General features: G+C 42.2%; 1 protein-coding gene across 2 annotated transcripts; it reads right to left on the bottom strand.

The window, feature by feature from the left end:
- Window positions 1–8364: 8364 nt before the first annotated feature.
- On the bottom strand, window positions 8365–13430 carry LOC311243700 (uncharacterized protein). Of its 2 annotated transcripts, none has more exons than XM_084333026.1 (6): window positions 13327–13430; window positions 12073–12141; window positions 11857–11958; window positions 10462–10631; window positions 10279–10343; window positions 8365–8599 (listed from the first exon to the last, which is right to left on the bottom strand). In XM_084333026.1, exons 3-6 carry the CDS (start codon window positions 11921–11923, stop codon window positions 8566–8568), a joined length of 336 nt encoding a protein of 111 aa, XP_084189152.1. In that variant the 5' UTR covers window positions 11924–11958; window positions 12073–12141; window positions 13327–13430; the 3' UTR covers window positions 8365–8565. The 2 variants fall into 2 exon arrangements, with proteins under 2 accessions (XP_084189152.1, XP_084189153.1); XM_084333027.1 differs by lacking the exon at window positions 13327–13430 and adding an exon at window positions 13199–13291.
- Between the last annotated feature and the right edge of the window lie 3948 nt (window positions 13431–17378).

Genomic DNA, 17378 nt, shown 5'->3' with positions numbered 1-17378 from the left:
TGTATGGACGGGGAGTTGAGAAGGTCCGACATCTGGACCAGCCGAAACCGGGAGGAGGGTTGCCGTCCGGTCCCGCAGGACCGGAGGAAGCGTTACAGTAAATACTTGGTAACGCCAGGCAGCTTCCATGATACCAGAGTTTATAAGTCACCTTTTGTACATGGAGTATGGTGAAATGTCATCAGAAATATGATGTTTTGATTTCAAAATAAAGGTTTGAAATGAGAAATTAAATGTTGACATACTGGGATTCATAAAAAATCACTCGAATCACCTGCATTGAGAAAGAAAGGTTGCATGTATCTATCTCTAATATATCTCTTGTATATCTCTAATATATCTTTTATATATCTCTAATATATTGTAAACACTGGAGACTAGACCCTAAACCAGCAGTACAGGACCTGTTGTTGTTGGTTTGGTGTTTCAATCAATCAATCAATCAATCAATCAATCAATCAATCAATCAATCAATCAGATTTATTTATAGAGCACATTTAAAAATGACACATGTCAACCAAAGTGCTGTACAGAGGGTAGATACACATAGATACATCTAGACAACATATAGACCACAATAACATCTCAGTTTTACGGGAGGGCACACAGGAAAACAGGACATGAGTCAGTGAACGGGAAAGGCTAGTAGGTAGAAGTGGGTTTTGAGTCTAGACTTGAAGGCATCTGTCGAGGGGGCGAGGAGCCTAATGGAGGTGGGGATGCTGTTCCACAGTTCAGGGGCTGCGACAGCAAAGGCACGCCCCCCCCCCCCCCTGAGCTTGAGGTTAGACCTCCGGACTGTCAGGAGCCTCTGATCGGCTGACCTGAGGGACCTGGTGTTGGAATAGGGGGATAGGAGGTCTGAGATGTAGGAGGGGGGGCTGACCATTAAGGGCTTTAAAAACGAACAGGAGAACCTTAAAATGTATTCTGTAGCGTACTGGGAGCCAATGAAGGAAGGCAAGGACAGGGGTGATGTGGTCTCTCTTGCGGGTTCCGGTCAACAGTCTGGCAGCGGCGTTTTTTGTACTAGCTGTAGGCGGGACGGGGAAGACTGGTTGATGCCTATATAGAGGGAGTTGCCGTAGTCTAATCTAGATGAAATGAAGGCGTGGATAACTCTCTGAAGGTCTGCAGGGGAGAGAAGGGCTTTGAGCTTAGCAATGGTGCGTAGTTGGAAAAAACACGCCTTCACCACTGAGTTCACTTGTCTGTCAAACTTAAATTGGGGCTAAAAGATTACGGCTAGGTTCTTGACACAGGGCTTGACCAGGGCAGACAGGTTGCCTAGAGACCGTTGGTAAAGGGTGGTGACAGCGTCTGGGGGACCGAAGAGGATTATGTCTTATAGTGTTAGTCCTTGTATCAAGAACTCACTCAGTCAGTCAACTAGAGAACGAACAACATATATGCGGGGGACTACCCATTTGTTTAAATTTGGATGACTGATTGGGTCTTTAAAACCGTGCCCGCGGGTCGCGTTGACGTGTTTGGTCGGAGGGGGGGGGGGTGGCTTGGTGTCCACGAGGTCATTAGTCATCCATTAGTAACCTTGTGATGCTGTACAGGCACGCTGTTGGCACGTTGTGGGGACGGTGTTCTGACAGTAAAGACACTCGTTTTCTGTCTCTCTCGGCTCACGGGCCGGAGAGACGATTGATCTCCACACAGCTGCGGCTGTGATTGATGACCGACCAGAATGATAAACGGGATGATTTAACAAGGACTAAAAATTAACATAATGCCCTATTAATCACTCTGACAGTATACAGGGAGAGATGTGTGTCTGTGTGTGTGTGTGTGTGTGTGTGTGTGTGTGTGTGTGTGTGTGTGTGTGTGTGTGTGTGTGTGTGTGTGTGTGTGTGTGTGTGTGTGTGTGTGTGTGTGTGTGTGTGTGTGTGTGTGTGTGTGCGTGTGTGTGTGTGTGTGTCTGTGTGTGTGTGTGTGTGTGTGTGTGAGAGAGATAGATGGGGATATAACAGGATAAATGCAGGCAATGAAAACACACATTCCTTTAGATAATATAAAACTAGCTGACTACACTGACTACTATACTCTTTTTAAAGCTTTTAAGACTGAGGTGCTAAACCCACAGTTTTTATTCTACTGACATGAAACTTTGCACAGAACATCTGCACCTATGGAGGAAGAGAGTAGGAATATAGCTGGGGTGCAACCATGAGTAACAGGGTGTTTTTGACTGTCTAACTGTAATCTTTGTATAGGTGAGGATAAAAAAATGACATTTATTCAGTGTTTGCAGGAATACGACAGCAATTTGGTAATAACTGTACAGTGTAGGACACCAACATTAGAATCCCCCAAGTCTTAGCTTTCTTCAGGCACCAAGTTTATGCAAGTAGCTCTTATAGATCTGGATATATAAGCATTTTAATGTAAGCATGCTGTTTTAGGCGAATTTTCGAAAAATAAATGGTGGGGCTTAATGAGTTAAGTGTGACTACACAAGGTACAAACCTGAATTAAATGTGCTTTTGTAAGTTTTCTTACATACATCAACAAGGACGTAGTCACACCGGAGATTCAAGAATCCATACTTGGCGCAGAACACCTTGGACAGGCACAACTGAACATGTTTGTGGACAAACGTTTGTGTGAACCTCCAGATAGTGACCAGCACCTGAACCTGAAATCACCCATTCGAAAGAACAAAGCCAAGACATTTGCCTCTTTGTATGAAGTTGTGCAACTTTCCAAGAACAAGCAAAACACCATCAAAGTGGACAGGCAGATTCTACAAAGGCTCATCACAGCTTACAGAGCAGGTCGTAAGGTAGACCTTGACAATATCCTCCAGCATGAGCTCATGCCCATCACGCCATCTCTGGCCACAACTAACGGGAGTCTACATTCCACCAACAAGTCTGTGTTAGCAAATATACTGACGAAACAAGTTAAAACCCCTGCAGATCTTACCCTTCAGGGACCCAGCTGCCTGGTCATTGATGGCCAAGCTCTGGTAATGGCACTCGGAAAGCCACCTGACACTACAACATTTGGTGACTATGCCAACAAGTTTACTGACACCGTGTTGAAGATGGGAGCAAAATACCAGAGGGTAGATGTCGTCTTTGACAGATACCATGACCAATCCATCAAAACAGGCACAAGGGTGAAACGCAAACAGCGCCACAGACCAGTACGTTGTGAAATCAAAAACAAGTCTGTTCCACTTCCTGCCGATTTGTTGTCTTCAAGGGCCATGAAGCTCGACCAATCAGATATCGCTCAACTACTCTCAAACCACCTGATAGAACACAGCCCGGATGATGAACCTGTAGTTGTAGTATCAGAGAGGTTTGCTGAAGCGACAACTGTCAAGTCAACAGATCCAGATCTTGAAGTCTCCTCTCTGAGTGCTGACCATGAGGAAGCTGATACACGTCTGATTTTCTCATCCAGGCTCCAGTGGAAACAATCGTCGTGTCAGCGCGTGACACAGATGTGCTGCTTCTACTCTTGGCTCACTATGACAGAATCCGATGTACGCATCTCTACATGAAAGCTGGATCTCTACATCTCTACATCCACCTGCAAGACTGTATACTCTAGACTGTTTGTCGTTAACAGAATTGTGAACATAATGCCTATAACAGAGAGAAAAAAAGGAATGAAGGAACAGAATAAATCACTGTAAGGACAATTGTATCATGTGTTCGAATATACTTGTACGGGAGCTGGCTATAATCTTTTAATTATCTTCTACTCTATTCTATTCAGGAAGAGTCACATGGCATGTATCGAAGCATGCAACTGTAAGAAAGTCAACACCTGACGGAACACTGAGGAAGAGTGTGAATAAGCTGTCACTGTAAGGATTACTGTAACAAGTATTCAAACGTACAGAGGAAGATTCCGGTAAAAAGCGGGAAGGTGGAATAGCTTTCATGTTGAACAACAATTGGTGTGATCCAGGCAACGTGAAGGAGCTTTCAAACTAAATGATGATGATGATGATGATGATATATTCATCAAGTGCCGGCCATTCTTTCTCCCGAGAGAATTAACGTCGGTCATTCTGATCGGAGTGTATATTCCACCACAAGCAAACACAGGCGACGCGCTCTCCAAGCTCCACAACGAGGTAAACAAGCTCCAAGCAGCTAACGTTGACGCTGCTATTGTGGTTGTGGGTGATTTCAATAGCGCTAATCTGAGAAAAGTGCTGCCAAAATTCTACCAGCATGTGACTTCTTCTACCAGAGGCAGGAATATTTTAGACCATTGCTACTCGCAATTTAAGAGCGGTTAAAAATCACATGCTGCCAGTCCTTTCGGCAAGTCAGATCACGACGCCATCTTTCTTGTACCGCAGTATAAACAAAGTCTCAAGCGCATTCCTGTAGTATCGCGAGAGGTGAAGCGCTGGACGGTGGCGTCGGAGGAGACGCTCCAAGCTGCACTAGAATGTACAGACTGGGGGGTGTTCCGCGATAACACAGATAATATTAATGACTACACGGAAACAGTGCTGGACTTTGTTTGTACTTTGGTAGAAGAAACAATCCCCTCTACCACAATTAGAGTTTACCCAAACCAAAAGCCCTGGGTAGACAAATCCGTCCGTGAAGCTCTGAAGGCGCGCACCTCAGCATACAACGCCAGGCTTGTGACAGGCAACATGAATGACCACAAGGTGGTGAGATACAATGTTAGGAGGACAGTAATAGAAGCAAAAAGGCGCTACAGGGATTCAATTGAACTTCAATATGAACAGGCTGACTCTAGAGCTATGTGGCAGGGCCTCAGAACGATGACAGATTACAAAGGCACCTCCCTCAAACTGAACAGTGACATCCAACTGGCAAATGATCTCAATACCTTCTATGCGAGGTTTGAGGCTCGGAATAACAGCACCAGCCTACAAACCACTGCAATGGAGGAGGGGGGGGGGGCACTGCTGATGGAGACTCAGTGTTCAGGATAACAGAACATGAGGTGAGGAGGACGTTTAAGAAAGTGAATATCAGGAAGGCAGCAGGTCCGGACGGTATCCCCGGCCGCGTCCTAAAAGTCTCTGCCGACCAACTGGCCCCGGTATTCACTGACATATTTAACCTGTCCTTAGAACAGGCTGTCATCCCCACCTGTCTGAAGAAGTCCACCATTATCCCTGTACCCAAAAAATCCAAGCCAGCTTGCCTCAACGACTACCGCCCTGTAGCTCTCACCTCCATAGCCATGAAGTGCTTTGAGAAGCTAGTGAAGGGCTACATCTGTTCCTCCCTCCCCATCAACCTGGACCCCCTGCAATTTGCATACCGCCCCAACAGGTCCACGGAGGACGCCATAGCCCATGTGCTGCACACAGCAGCATCACACCTGGACAAGAGGCAGGGGAACTATGTGAGAATGCTATTAATCGACTACAGCTCAGCATTCAATACCATAGTCCCCTCCAAACTCATAGCCAAGCTCAGGGACCTGGGCTTGAACTATGACCTCTGCCAGTGGGTCTTGGACTTCCTGACGGGCAGACCCCAGGTGGTGAGAGCAGGAAACTGCACCTCCTCATCCATCACTCTCAACATAGGGGCCCCCCAGGGCTGTGTCCTGAGTCCCCTCCTCCACTCCCTGTACACACATGACTGTGTGGCACAGCGGAACAACAATACAATCATCAAATTTGCTCATGACACAGTAGTGGTGGGCCTGATCTCTGCAAACGATGAGAGGGCCTACCTGGAAGAGGTTAAGGTTCTAGCGGGATGGTGTCAAGAGAACAGCCTCTCCCTGAACATCAGCAAAACAAAGGAGATGATTGTGGACTTTAGGAGGTCGGGGTCAGGGACTACAGCCCCCTCAGCATCGACGGGGCACCGGTTGAGAGAGTGAACAGTTTTAAGTACCTCGGAGTCCACATATCCGAGGACTTGACATGGACCACACCACACACATTGACAGTGTTATCAAGAAGGCACGACAACGCCTCTACTTCCTTAGGCGCTTAAGGAAGTTCAACGTGAGTCAGAAGATCCTCAAGAACTTCTACTCATGCACAATAGAGAGCATCCTGACTGGCAATATCACCTCCTGGTTTGGGAATAGCACTGCACAAGACCGCAGCAGACTACAGAGAGTGGCCCGTTCAGCCGAACGCACAATTGAAGGTGGGCTTCCCACTCTCCAAGACATTTACAACAAGCGGTGCATGGGCAAGGCTAAGAGAATAATCAAAGACTCCAGCCACTCAAACAACTGCCTCTTTGAACTGCTGCGATCAGGCAAGCGATACCGGAGTCTCCATGGCAAGCACAGAGAGACTCAGAAGGTGCTTCTATCCCCAGGCCATCAGGATGCTCAATGAATGAACAATGAACAATAAGCAAACCATCAACACACCCACAGCGCACATACACTCACTTAAATAAACAACACACTGTATCACCCACTTTACCACTTTAGACACAATTTACACTTTATATTTATATTTATATTATTGGTAAGGAAATTGCACATCATTCTCATTCCTTATTGCACCTCACCACTACAAGGTGGCACCACAAGCTAAGCTATACCTCACCATTTTTGTACCAGCTGTACATACTGTATATAGAAACACTGAACAATTTTGTTGTTTACACTTGTTTACGTACTTGACTTCTTGACTTTCTATTTTATACTTATTATACTTATTTTATACTATCTTGTTATTATCTAGCACACTCTCAGGAGCAACACAGAAAGAAACATTTCATGCAAAGTATTCTGTATTCTGTATGATAACTAATAAAGAAACTTGAACCTTCACTTATATTGATATGGTAAAATAATATTTTTATTTTATTATATTATAATCTATTCTATTCTATTCTGGAAAAGTGGCATTGGATGAATCATGCAACTGCAAGACACCTGCGACACCTGCCTGAATACGATTGATGACTGACAATAAATTACTGTACCTAAGCTACTGTACGCATATTAAGGACTATCTAATTTGCATAAATGACATGTTGATTAAAAAAAATCAAGAGAAAAGAGTTTGATGAATAAATCCATGGCCTGGGATCATCCTGCTTTTCTTTCTTATTTGGTTGATGAGTTATGCATCAATAACGACCACAGTTTCTGCTATAAATATGAGTTTCAAGCAACATTTTCACAACTGATCTAAAATCAGGATATGATTTTAAATTCCTCATGTATGCAAACATATAAAAACACATTTCATTCATGTTTCTACCTTGTTTAGTCAAAAAGATATGCACTTAAATAGATTTCAGCCTGGCGCTGGCGGCCATGTTGGATTTCTCAATTTTGTGGCCTTATTTGACATTTTTGAGCTTGGTATACAGCAGATTTGGATTCAGCACCCCTTTATACCCCTAGAAATGTTGTGTACCAAAAATAAACACGAAATGCCTTCAGGGTTATGATTTTCTGAAAATTGACCCTGTCTATGAGGGCCAATGATTCGTTGTCAAGAATGATGTTGAAATAATATCAGTTCCTGGATTCAAACCTGGGTCTCCGGCATGGAAGAGAAGCATCTACACACCATAAAGAGATCCCTCTGAGCAATTTTACGTTGAATAGACGTTTAAAAGACGTCTAAATGGCCCATAGACGTCTAGGCTAAAGTCGGTCTAGAATGGGGTGAAAAGTGAAAGTTTGGTAGACGTCTATTCCAGACGTGTTTTCAACGTCTAAGCTTAGACGTGTTTTGAACGTCTATGTTTAGACGTTGTTTCAACGTCATGACAGACGTCTAAAATCAGTCTAGAATGGGGTGAAAAGTGAAAGTTTGGTAGACGTCTATTCCAGACGTGTTTTTAACGTCTAAGCTTAGACGTATTTTGAACGTCTATGTTTAGACGTTGTTTCAACGTCATGACATAGACGTCTAAAATCAGTCTAGAATGGGGTGAAAAGTGAAAGTTTGGTAGACGTCTATTCCAGACGTGTTTTTAACGTCTAAGCTTAGACGTGTTTTGAACGTCTATGTTTAGACGTTGTTTCAACGTCATGACATAGACGTCTAAAATCAGTCTAGAATGGGGTGAAAAGTGAAAGTTTGGTAGACGTCTATTCCAGACGTGTTTTTAACGTCTAAGCTTAGACGTGTTTTGAACGTCTATGTTTAGACGTTGTTTCCACGTCATGACATAGACGTCTAAAATCAGTCTAGAATGGGGTGAAAAGTGAAAGTTTGGTAGACGTCTATTCCAGACGTGTTTTTAACGTCTAAGCTTAGACGTGTTTTGAACGTCTAAGCCTAGACGTTATTTCAACGTCATGACATAGACGTCTACCAAACTTTACATTAAAGCATGAGCGTTGAAAATGCATTGTTTAAACATTAACACATCAATAACATGGAATAGTCAAAAGTTAGCCGTTTTTATAATTTCTTTTTATTTTAAAATACTAAAGGCTGGCCCAACACACATACATAGCAACTGAACATTTTGAAGATTAAAGATAGAGCTGATAGCGGATCTATTTGAGCTAAGGGGCGGCGCAGAGAGGGTTGCATCCTCCCAGTCTTCGGCACTTCGAGACAGCCGGAGAGGCGCAGAGGGGGTCGCATCCTCCCGGTCTTCAGCACGGGACGTCCAACACTCCTGGACAGCCACTGACAGGGAGACAGGGAGACGGGACAGGCGTTAATACAACTCACGTGATTGTGATGGGCGGACATAGCAATAGATACAAGTGGTAAGCATTAGTAGGTTACAGCAGTAGGGATGACCCCCGGAAATATTGTGTCTATTACTAGGCTTGCTTAAATTGTGAAGAAATGAGAATATGAATTAAGATTTTTCTTTGCATCTTTGACAGTGAATAACACCATGCTAATAATGACCAAACATTAAAAACTGCCACTGATCTCGTTCAGTACCTTCTTGAGATCATTGTACAAAAAAGTCTAAGGAAATTAATAAAGGGAATATAATTAAACCGAAGGTTCTGTAGATACAGTACTGAATTCTCCCATCCGGACCAATGCCATTAGACATATTATAGAATAGGAGGCGTATAAATTACCTTATTATAGCCAATTCGCACATTTATATATATATATATTTACATATATTAGCTACATAAATATACTGTAACAGGTTAAGCCTTTGAACATTAAGGCAACTAGGTAAATAAAATATTGCTCCACTTCTACAAGGACATTTGCATATTCTTGGTATCTAGGGACATCTATGGACCTCAGGGAACGTAATCACAGTGTCAGAAATATTGTGTCTATTACTAGGCTTGCTTAAATTGTGAAGAAAGGAGAATATGAATTAAGATTTTTCTTTGCATCTTTGACAGTGAATAACACCATGCTAATAATGACCAAACATTAAAAACTGCCACTGATCTCGTTCAGTACCTTCTTGAGATCATGTGTACAAAAAAATCTAAGGAAATTAATAAAGGGAAGATGATTAAACCGAAGGTTCTGTAGATACAGTACTGAATTCTCCCATCCGGACCAATGCCATTAGAAATATTATTATAGAATAGGAGGCGTATAAATTACCTTATTATAGCCAATTCGCACATTTATATATATATTTACATAAATATACTGTAACAGGTTAAGCCTTTGAACATTAAGGCAACTTAAAGGAACACTCCCAACATTTTGGGAAATTAGCTTATTAAACATCTTCCCTGGAGTTAGACATGCATGCATTGCATTAGGCTTAGGGAAAACCTGGACCGTTAGCCTAGCTTAGCTTAATCCGTGGAAGTACCGGTAGGTGCTACATTAAGCCTAGTTCCCAACAGTCATGAAATACAATACCTCTCCTATCTCTCCTCTGCTCTCTGCCTCTAGACATTTTTTAAATTCCGTTATCCGTTCCAACATACACGGTAGAGGGCAGTCTCCTTAAAGGCCCTCTTGTCTCGTAGACCACCCCCTTTTAAATTAAAACGGGACATGACTGCATTTGTCATGAGTCTCTAAGAGAAAGTCATGACATTAATAATTCAAGCAATTCAACAAGTGACTAGTCAAAACAAATACAAATTGAAGGGAAAAGCTGTACTAGGACTACAAGTGTATCACCAGTTTCATAAAACCCCTTCCTCCCATTGTTTTTTGTTGCATGATGATGATCATGAACACATTTATTATGCATTGTATTTTTTGTTTAAATGTCAACATCATCTGTCCATCCTCAGTACATTTACTATCAATATAATATACGCGTCTGACTTCATCTGGTCTTTCCAAACATAAACACAGAAAGTGAGAACGCATGCCTGCCTGCCTCAACCTGCATCTTTGTACATGCATATAAATACCTGTCCATCATCTTGTTAGTGCAGTCGCGGACACTCTTTCCCCCGATCCCCGTCAATGTGGATATCTGAATAAGAAAAAACCAAATGACATGTATATTAATGTAACATCATGTACAATACAATTTAAATCCTTTGAACATATGAGTCAGTAATCTCTAACCTAGGAAAAGATTTAAAAGTCACCATTTTTGTCCTGATGTCCACCCTTTCAAGGTCCTCCTCAAGCAGGTTCAACGCCTCCTCTGTCTGGCAGGGGTGTATGTCGACCCTCCCATCCGGATGAATTTCTTTGTGGAGTTTTTTGATATCATCCTTGATTTCCAGGAGGGTCTCCATCACTTTTCTCTGGAACCCTGATATAAATGACAATTATTAGTTAAATGTAGTGAAAACATTCCGTACTTCAAATAACCGCAAATATTGTGCAAAACAACTCAACCCGTTTGTGACTGAGGAGTTTTAATGTATTCTCCCATACTTCACAGAGGAATAAACTCAAATTACATGCTAAGATTTTATCACTGTTAGTTGTTGAAACAACGGTCACCAGTGTCTAGGCATTTTTACCCAACTGTAAGAATGTTTACACCAGCAATAACTTATAATATGGTAAATTCTATTTATAATCTTAGTCTTTTCAGGCAGAGGAAATTTGTCTCTCCTGGGAGTGGGCCTTGTCTGGGGTACATCTGAAACAAGTACAGAATATTTCTGTGACATGCTACAGAAGCTTCAATACACGGGTGCGTTTATGGGGGACCCTGATGTAAACAAGACGAAAGTCTTTCTCTGGTCTGCATGCCCTTAACAATTGTATGTATTGAGCTGTACTGTACCAATTCTGCAATATGTTAATAAAGTTTTTAAATCAATCAATAAATAGCATTTTTAGGAAACTATTGTATATTTGTACGTCTCTAAATGTTTTGATGAATTGAAAATAGAAGACCCTTATGTAAAAAAGCCGAAAGTCTTTTTCTAGTCTTCATCCTCCAGTCCACTGTTGTTGTATTGAGCTGTACTGTATTGTACCCATTCTGCAATCGTTAATAACGCTTTCATTCATTCAATCATTCAGCCGGCAACAGAATAATTTTGATTGACAGTCGAGTCTGCCAATTACGTCACATCGCTTGCACCCGCCCTGCTGTTCTTAGCACCAATTGGCAAGCGCTATGCGTTTTTTACTTTCCTGAAAGTCCTCCATTGATTTTGATGAGCTCAGCTCAACGACAATTTTCATAGCACCACAACATTGTGTCGCACTGTACAGCCTTGGTTGTAAGCTAAAGTTTTACAATTTTTTTTTATCCAATTTGTATTGATTAATTTAGGAGTGAAATGCGAATGAAGGTTGAAATCACTACTCACAACGTTGCTCCCAGATATTATTTTTCACTCGCAACGGCCAAATTAATAGGCAATTTGCGATCATCTCGTTGCAGTGTACAGCCCTGCAAACATTAGAGCTGCTACGTCAGCCATCAAATGTTACAGCTAACACTAGTTGCGTTAATCAACGCAACTAATACCAACAGCAGTGGAAACAAGAGATGGTGGGATGATGTCACAATTTACCAGCTCTGGTGTAGAACCAGTTCTCATCATTAGGGGCCAGCTCCTTGTGTTTAGCCAGCTTGACCATGGTCCACCCAGTCTGGCACCTTCAGCTTTCCTGACCTGGTGACAGAAGAAATGTATCATAACAGGAGGCCCTGTGGAATATACTTTTTTTATATTATTTTAATAGTGTGACCGTCACACCATTGGAGGAAATTAATTAAGTCAACTCACTTTTTCAGGAAGGCCGCCAGGGCACGAACAAACTCCTGTAGGTTCACATCTTTCACTGACGCCCGGCATCTGGACACATGCAACAGAACGTTACATTTTAAATAGGGATTAACATAAGTATTTGACCTCTAGACTAATGTACAAGTGTCTTCTCAATACAAGTATATTCGATTTAGTTACACAGGATATTGGCAGCAGGTCACAGCATAATTTAAGCTGCAGTTGCCATATCTGACATTGAAAATGGGGGACCCTGATGTAAACAAGACGCAAGTCTTTCTCTGGTCTGCATCCCCTTAACAATTGTGTGTATTGAGCTGTACTGTATTGTACCCATTCTGCAATCTGTTAATAACGTTTTCAATCAATCAATGACATGGTGTGAGAGACACATATTCCCCATTCATGAATGAATGAAAACTTTATTTAACATATTGCAGAATGGGTACAATACAGTACGGCTCAATACACAATTGTTAAGGGGATGCAGACCTGAAAAAGACGTTTGTCTTGTTTCCATCAGGGTCCCCCATTTTCAATTCATATAGACATTTATGACATACACAACATACATGACATTTATGGCATAGGGACATATAGGTATTTAGTACTGATACATTTGTGACATAAACGGTATTCAAATATACAGTACGGTTACCCCTAGATCCTGACAGAGTATATACATATGATGGGGAGGGGACTGTACATTAGGAGGGGAGACTGTCTATAAAGCCAGGGACTAACGTTGTGCCACTTGGTCGTTATTCCCATATACATCTATAGTTATACCTACCGGCGAGATATGCGACAGTAATGTTACACAGCTAGTGTCAGACTGGGGCTTACGTTAGCATATGCTAACATGATAGCCTAGCTTTGAGACTAGCGCGGTTAATACCATGAACATAAACAATCTGAGGCTAAATAATACAGCCTATGATGGCCACAACAATGCGCAGATTTTAATAAAATAGTGACAGTATTCCTAATTGTACACTATTCTACATAAGAGCAGCTAGCTAGCAGGCCTCAACGCGGTAGCATGGGGGCAGCCATCACTGAAATCACGTAGTGCGCGTGCAACATGTAAGATCTAACAATTTTTTTGAGAAATACAAGCACGTACACTCGTATGAACCAACTACACATGCCATTAGATATATAGTAGTCAACCCGGTTACGTTTCGAGAGGGAATAGTAATGGACTTGGCCACATTTGATTAAAATAACGGAGACACTGAGACAGATATTTACCTTGCTTGTAGACAGCGTGAACTTCCGCGAAGGGAACAGGGTGAAACGGGGTTTCCAACCCGTGTTAAAACGGGCAACTCTCGTGCGATTACGCGAGACTTCCGCGTTGCCAACCCCCTCTCAGCACCACTCATTGATTGATTGATTGAAAAGCTTATTAACAGATTGCAGAATGGGTACACAGTACAACTCAATACACACAATTGTTAAGGGGATGCAGACCACTGAAATACTTTCATCTTGTTTACATCAGGGTCCCCCATTTTCAATTCATCATAACATAATATGACATACATTTTTTTATTTTACCTTTATTTTACCAGGTAGTCACTTGAGATCAAAGATTTTCGAGCAAGACCTGGCCAAAATGGCAGCAAAACAAAAACAAACATACAAATACACAAAACACAGACAGACACATAAAAGGCAAAGTGGGGCAAGGGGATACATTTGAGCTGCAGCTAACTGAATGGGATTGGGGGAGATTGGATTTATGACATACCAGATTTACAAATACAGTACTGTTTGTGATACAAAAAGAGTTAAAAAAAAAGAAAAAAAAGAAGAGAGTATATACATTTGACGAAGAGACTGTACATTGTATAGGAGGTGGGGTGGGGGGGGTTGGGTAGGTGGGGTGGGGGAGGCGGACTGTACATTGGAGGTGGTTGGGTGGGGCGGGGGTGGGTAGGCGCGGGGGGGGGGGGTAACTGTACATTGGATTATCGACGAAACCTTACTAGGTCCAAGAAGAGGGTCTTGTGTATTACTGGGTTAGGACATTTACTGTACATTGGAGGGGGTTGGGTTAGGATATTCACAGGGGCCAGTTTCGAATTGCAGTCTTCCGTAGGTGCTCCTTGAGAGTGGTTTTAAAGTGGGTAGTGATTCACATTCCTTTACAGCTGTGGGTAGGGCGTTCCACATATTATGCACATATTCTTGAGGATACTACATATATGCAGTGAAAGGGTTAACATACTGTGTATTGTCGCAGTGAAAGGGTTAAGTGTGGCAGTGAAAGGGTTAACAATTGTGTGTATTGAGCTGTACTGTACTGTCCCCATTATGCAATCTGTTAATAAAAAATGTCAATCAAGGCTAGGCTAAATTCGGTCTAGAATGGGGTGAAAAGTGAAAGTTTGGTAGACGTCTATTCTAGACGTGTTTTGAACGTCTAAGCTTAGACGTGTTTTGAACGTCTAAGCTTAGACGTTTAAAATCAGTCTAGAATGGGGTGAAAAGTGAAAGTTTGGTAGACGTCTATTCTAGACGTGTTTCGAACGTCTAAGCTTAGACGTGTTTTGAACGTCTAAGCTTAGACGTTGTTTCAACGTCATGACATAGACGTCTAAGATCAGTCTAAAGTGGGGTGAAAAGTGAAAGTTTGGTAGACGTCTAAGCTTAGACGTGTTTTGAACATCTAAGCTTAGACGTTGTTTCAACGTCATGACATAGACGTCTAAAATCAGTCTAAAGTGGGTTGAAAAGTGAAAGTTTGGTAGACGTCTAAGCTTAGACGTGTTTTGAACGTCTAAGCTTAGACGTTTAAACAATGTCTAAAATGGGGTGAAAAGTGAAAGTTTGGTAGACGTCTAAGCTTAGACAAGATTCTCCTGGGCTAAATGAGAGCTATGGATAGACACACACACACACTAGGGTGACCAGGTGTCCCCCTTTTGGTTGTACTGTCCCACCATTTGAGACCGCGTCCCACATATTGAGAGGATGTCCCTCTTTTTGAAGCAAAAAAAAAATATCGAACACAAGACATTCCTGTCAAGTGATAAAGTTTGAATATTTAAAACAGATGTTAGGTGGTAACAAGCCGGCTGCCAGTGCCAAGATGAATGTGGAGAGATATAATTCTGTATTTAATTTGTATTTATTTAGATTTAACCTTTATCTATTCGGTGAAGACAAGTTATTATAATAAAAAAAATTACATTATCTATCTGTCCCACTTTGTCCCACCAAAATCTTACTGTTGTCCTGCTTTTGGACTTTTTGTATCTGGTCACAACCTAACACACACACACACACACACACACACACACACACAGTCAGAAGAACGGTCAGAAGAACGGTCAGACATGTTATTTAATCAGGCAGGATTGTGATCACAGCCCCACCCCACCTACCCAACCTCCCCCAATGCACAGTTTCTATGTCAAATGTATATACTCTTCTTCTGTTTTTTTTTAGTATCACAAACAGTACTGTATTTGAAAATCTGGTATGTCATAAATGTATAGATGTAGCAGTACTGTCTATCTGTATGTCATGTGTGTCATATGATGAATTGAAAATGGGGGACCCTGATGGAAACAAGACGAAAGTCTTTCTCAGGTCTGCATCCTCTTAACAATTGTATGTATTGAGCTGTACTGTACTGTACCCATTCTGCAATCTGTTAATAAACTTTTCAATCAATCAATCAATCAATCAATCAATCAATCAGTCAGGTTTCCCAGCACTATCAGCACCACGCCGCCACCTGCTGATCAAATGGCAAACAGCAGGTTAGGCTAGTGATGAACACAGCAGACCACAAATCTTCGGAAATATCGTGCTCAGATATTTGTAGGCGCATTTGCAGGACGTCTGTGGTGCATATTCTTCATATTTGGAGATGTTAATACATTGAAATAATATACTTAGTGCATAGTTTAAAATACGTCTAAGCTTAGACAAGATTATCCTGGGCTAAATGCGAGCGAGGATAGACGTCACATAAAATCTTCGAAAATATCGTGCTCATATATTTGTAGGTGCGTTTGCAGGATGCCTCTGTCCATATTGATAATATTTTCAGATGTGAATGCATTGAAATAATATACTTAGTACATAGTTTAAAATACGTCTCCAAAAAAACACGATTTGGCCCGGTTATACGAGAGCTATGAAAAACGCTTGGTTGAAAAGACGGCTTTTGCTCACTGGGATATTAGGCTTACTAGGCTTCAGGGCTGGCTGGCAGGAGATATTAGGTTTACTAACTAGGCTTCAGGCCTGGCTGGCAGGAGATATTAGGTTTACTAGGCTTCAGGACTGGCTGTCAGGAGATATTAGGTTTACTAGGCTTCAGGACTGGCTGGCAGGAGATATTAGGTTTACTAGGCTTCAGGACTGGCTGGCAGGAGATATTAGGTTTACTAGGCTTCAGCACTGGCTGGCAGGAGATATTAGGTTTACTAGGCTTCAGGACTGGCTGGCAGGAGATATTAGGTTTACTAGGCTTCAGGACTGGCTGGCAGGAGATATTAGGCTTACTAGGCTTCAGGACTGGCTGGCAGGAGATATTAGGTTTACTAGGCTTCAGGGCTGGCTGGCAGGAGATATTAGGTGTACTAGGCTTCAGGCCTGGCTGGCAGGAGATATTAGGTTTACTAGGCTTCAGGACTGGCTGGCAGGAGATATTAGGCTTACTAGGCTTCAGGACTGGCTGGCAGGAGATATTAGGTTTACTAGGCTTCAGGGCTGGCTGGCAGGAGATATTAGGTGTACTAGGCTTCAGGCCTGGCTGGCAGGAGATATTAGGTTCAAGATATTAGGATCAAGAAAATCTGGTGCTTACCTTCTAAATATCTGATTATAAATAAGGTTTAAGAAAGTGACTTTTAAAATGATTCATAATTTGTATCCCTCCAAGGTTTTTCTACAAATATATAAAAGGGACATTGTTTTCTGCTCATTATGTCAACTTCCATAAGATTTATGTTGTTTATTGTTGTCTGGTCCTGTTACGACCCCTGCGAGTCTAAGGGTAAAGGGCTGTAACATAACAGTTGGTTGACAGAAAAGATGGACCAGGTTTGTAAACAACAATGATATTTATTGAATAGAGGCAAAGGAAGCACATGTAGCTCAGGGGTGAGCCCATGATTGGGTGGTGTGGATTGAGTGTTGGAGTCTGGAAAGCCATCCACCAATCACTGCTGTGTTGCAATAATGGAAGGATTGGCCTGGCAGGGACCAATGGGGAAGGGAACAATGGCTGGAGGGAGGAAACAAAATGGAGAACACACACACATGGAGACACACACTGGGGA

The sequence above is a fragment of the Notolepis coatsorum genome, assembly GCF_963971535.1.
Source record: "Notolepis coatsorum genome assembly, chromosome: 1".
Taxonomy (NCBI): Eukaryota; Metazoa; Chordata; class Actinopteri; order Aulopiformes; family Paralepididae; genus Notolepis; species Notolepis coatsorum.
This window is presented reverse-complemented; position numbering and strand designations above follow the sequence as displayed.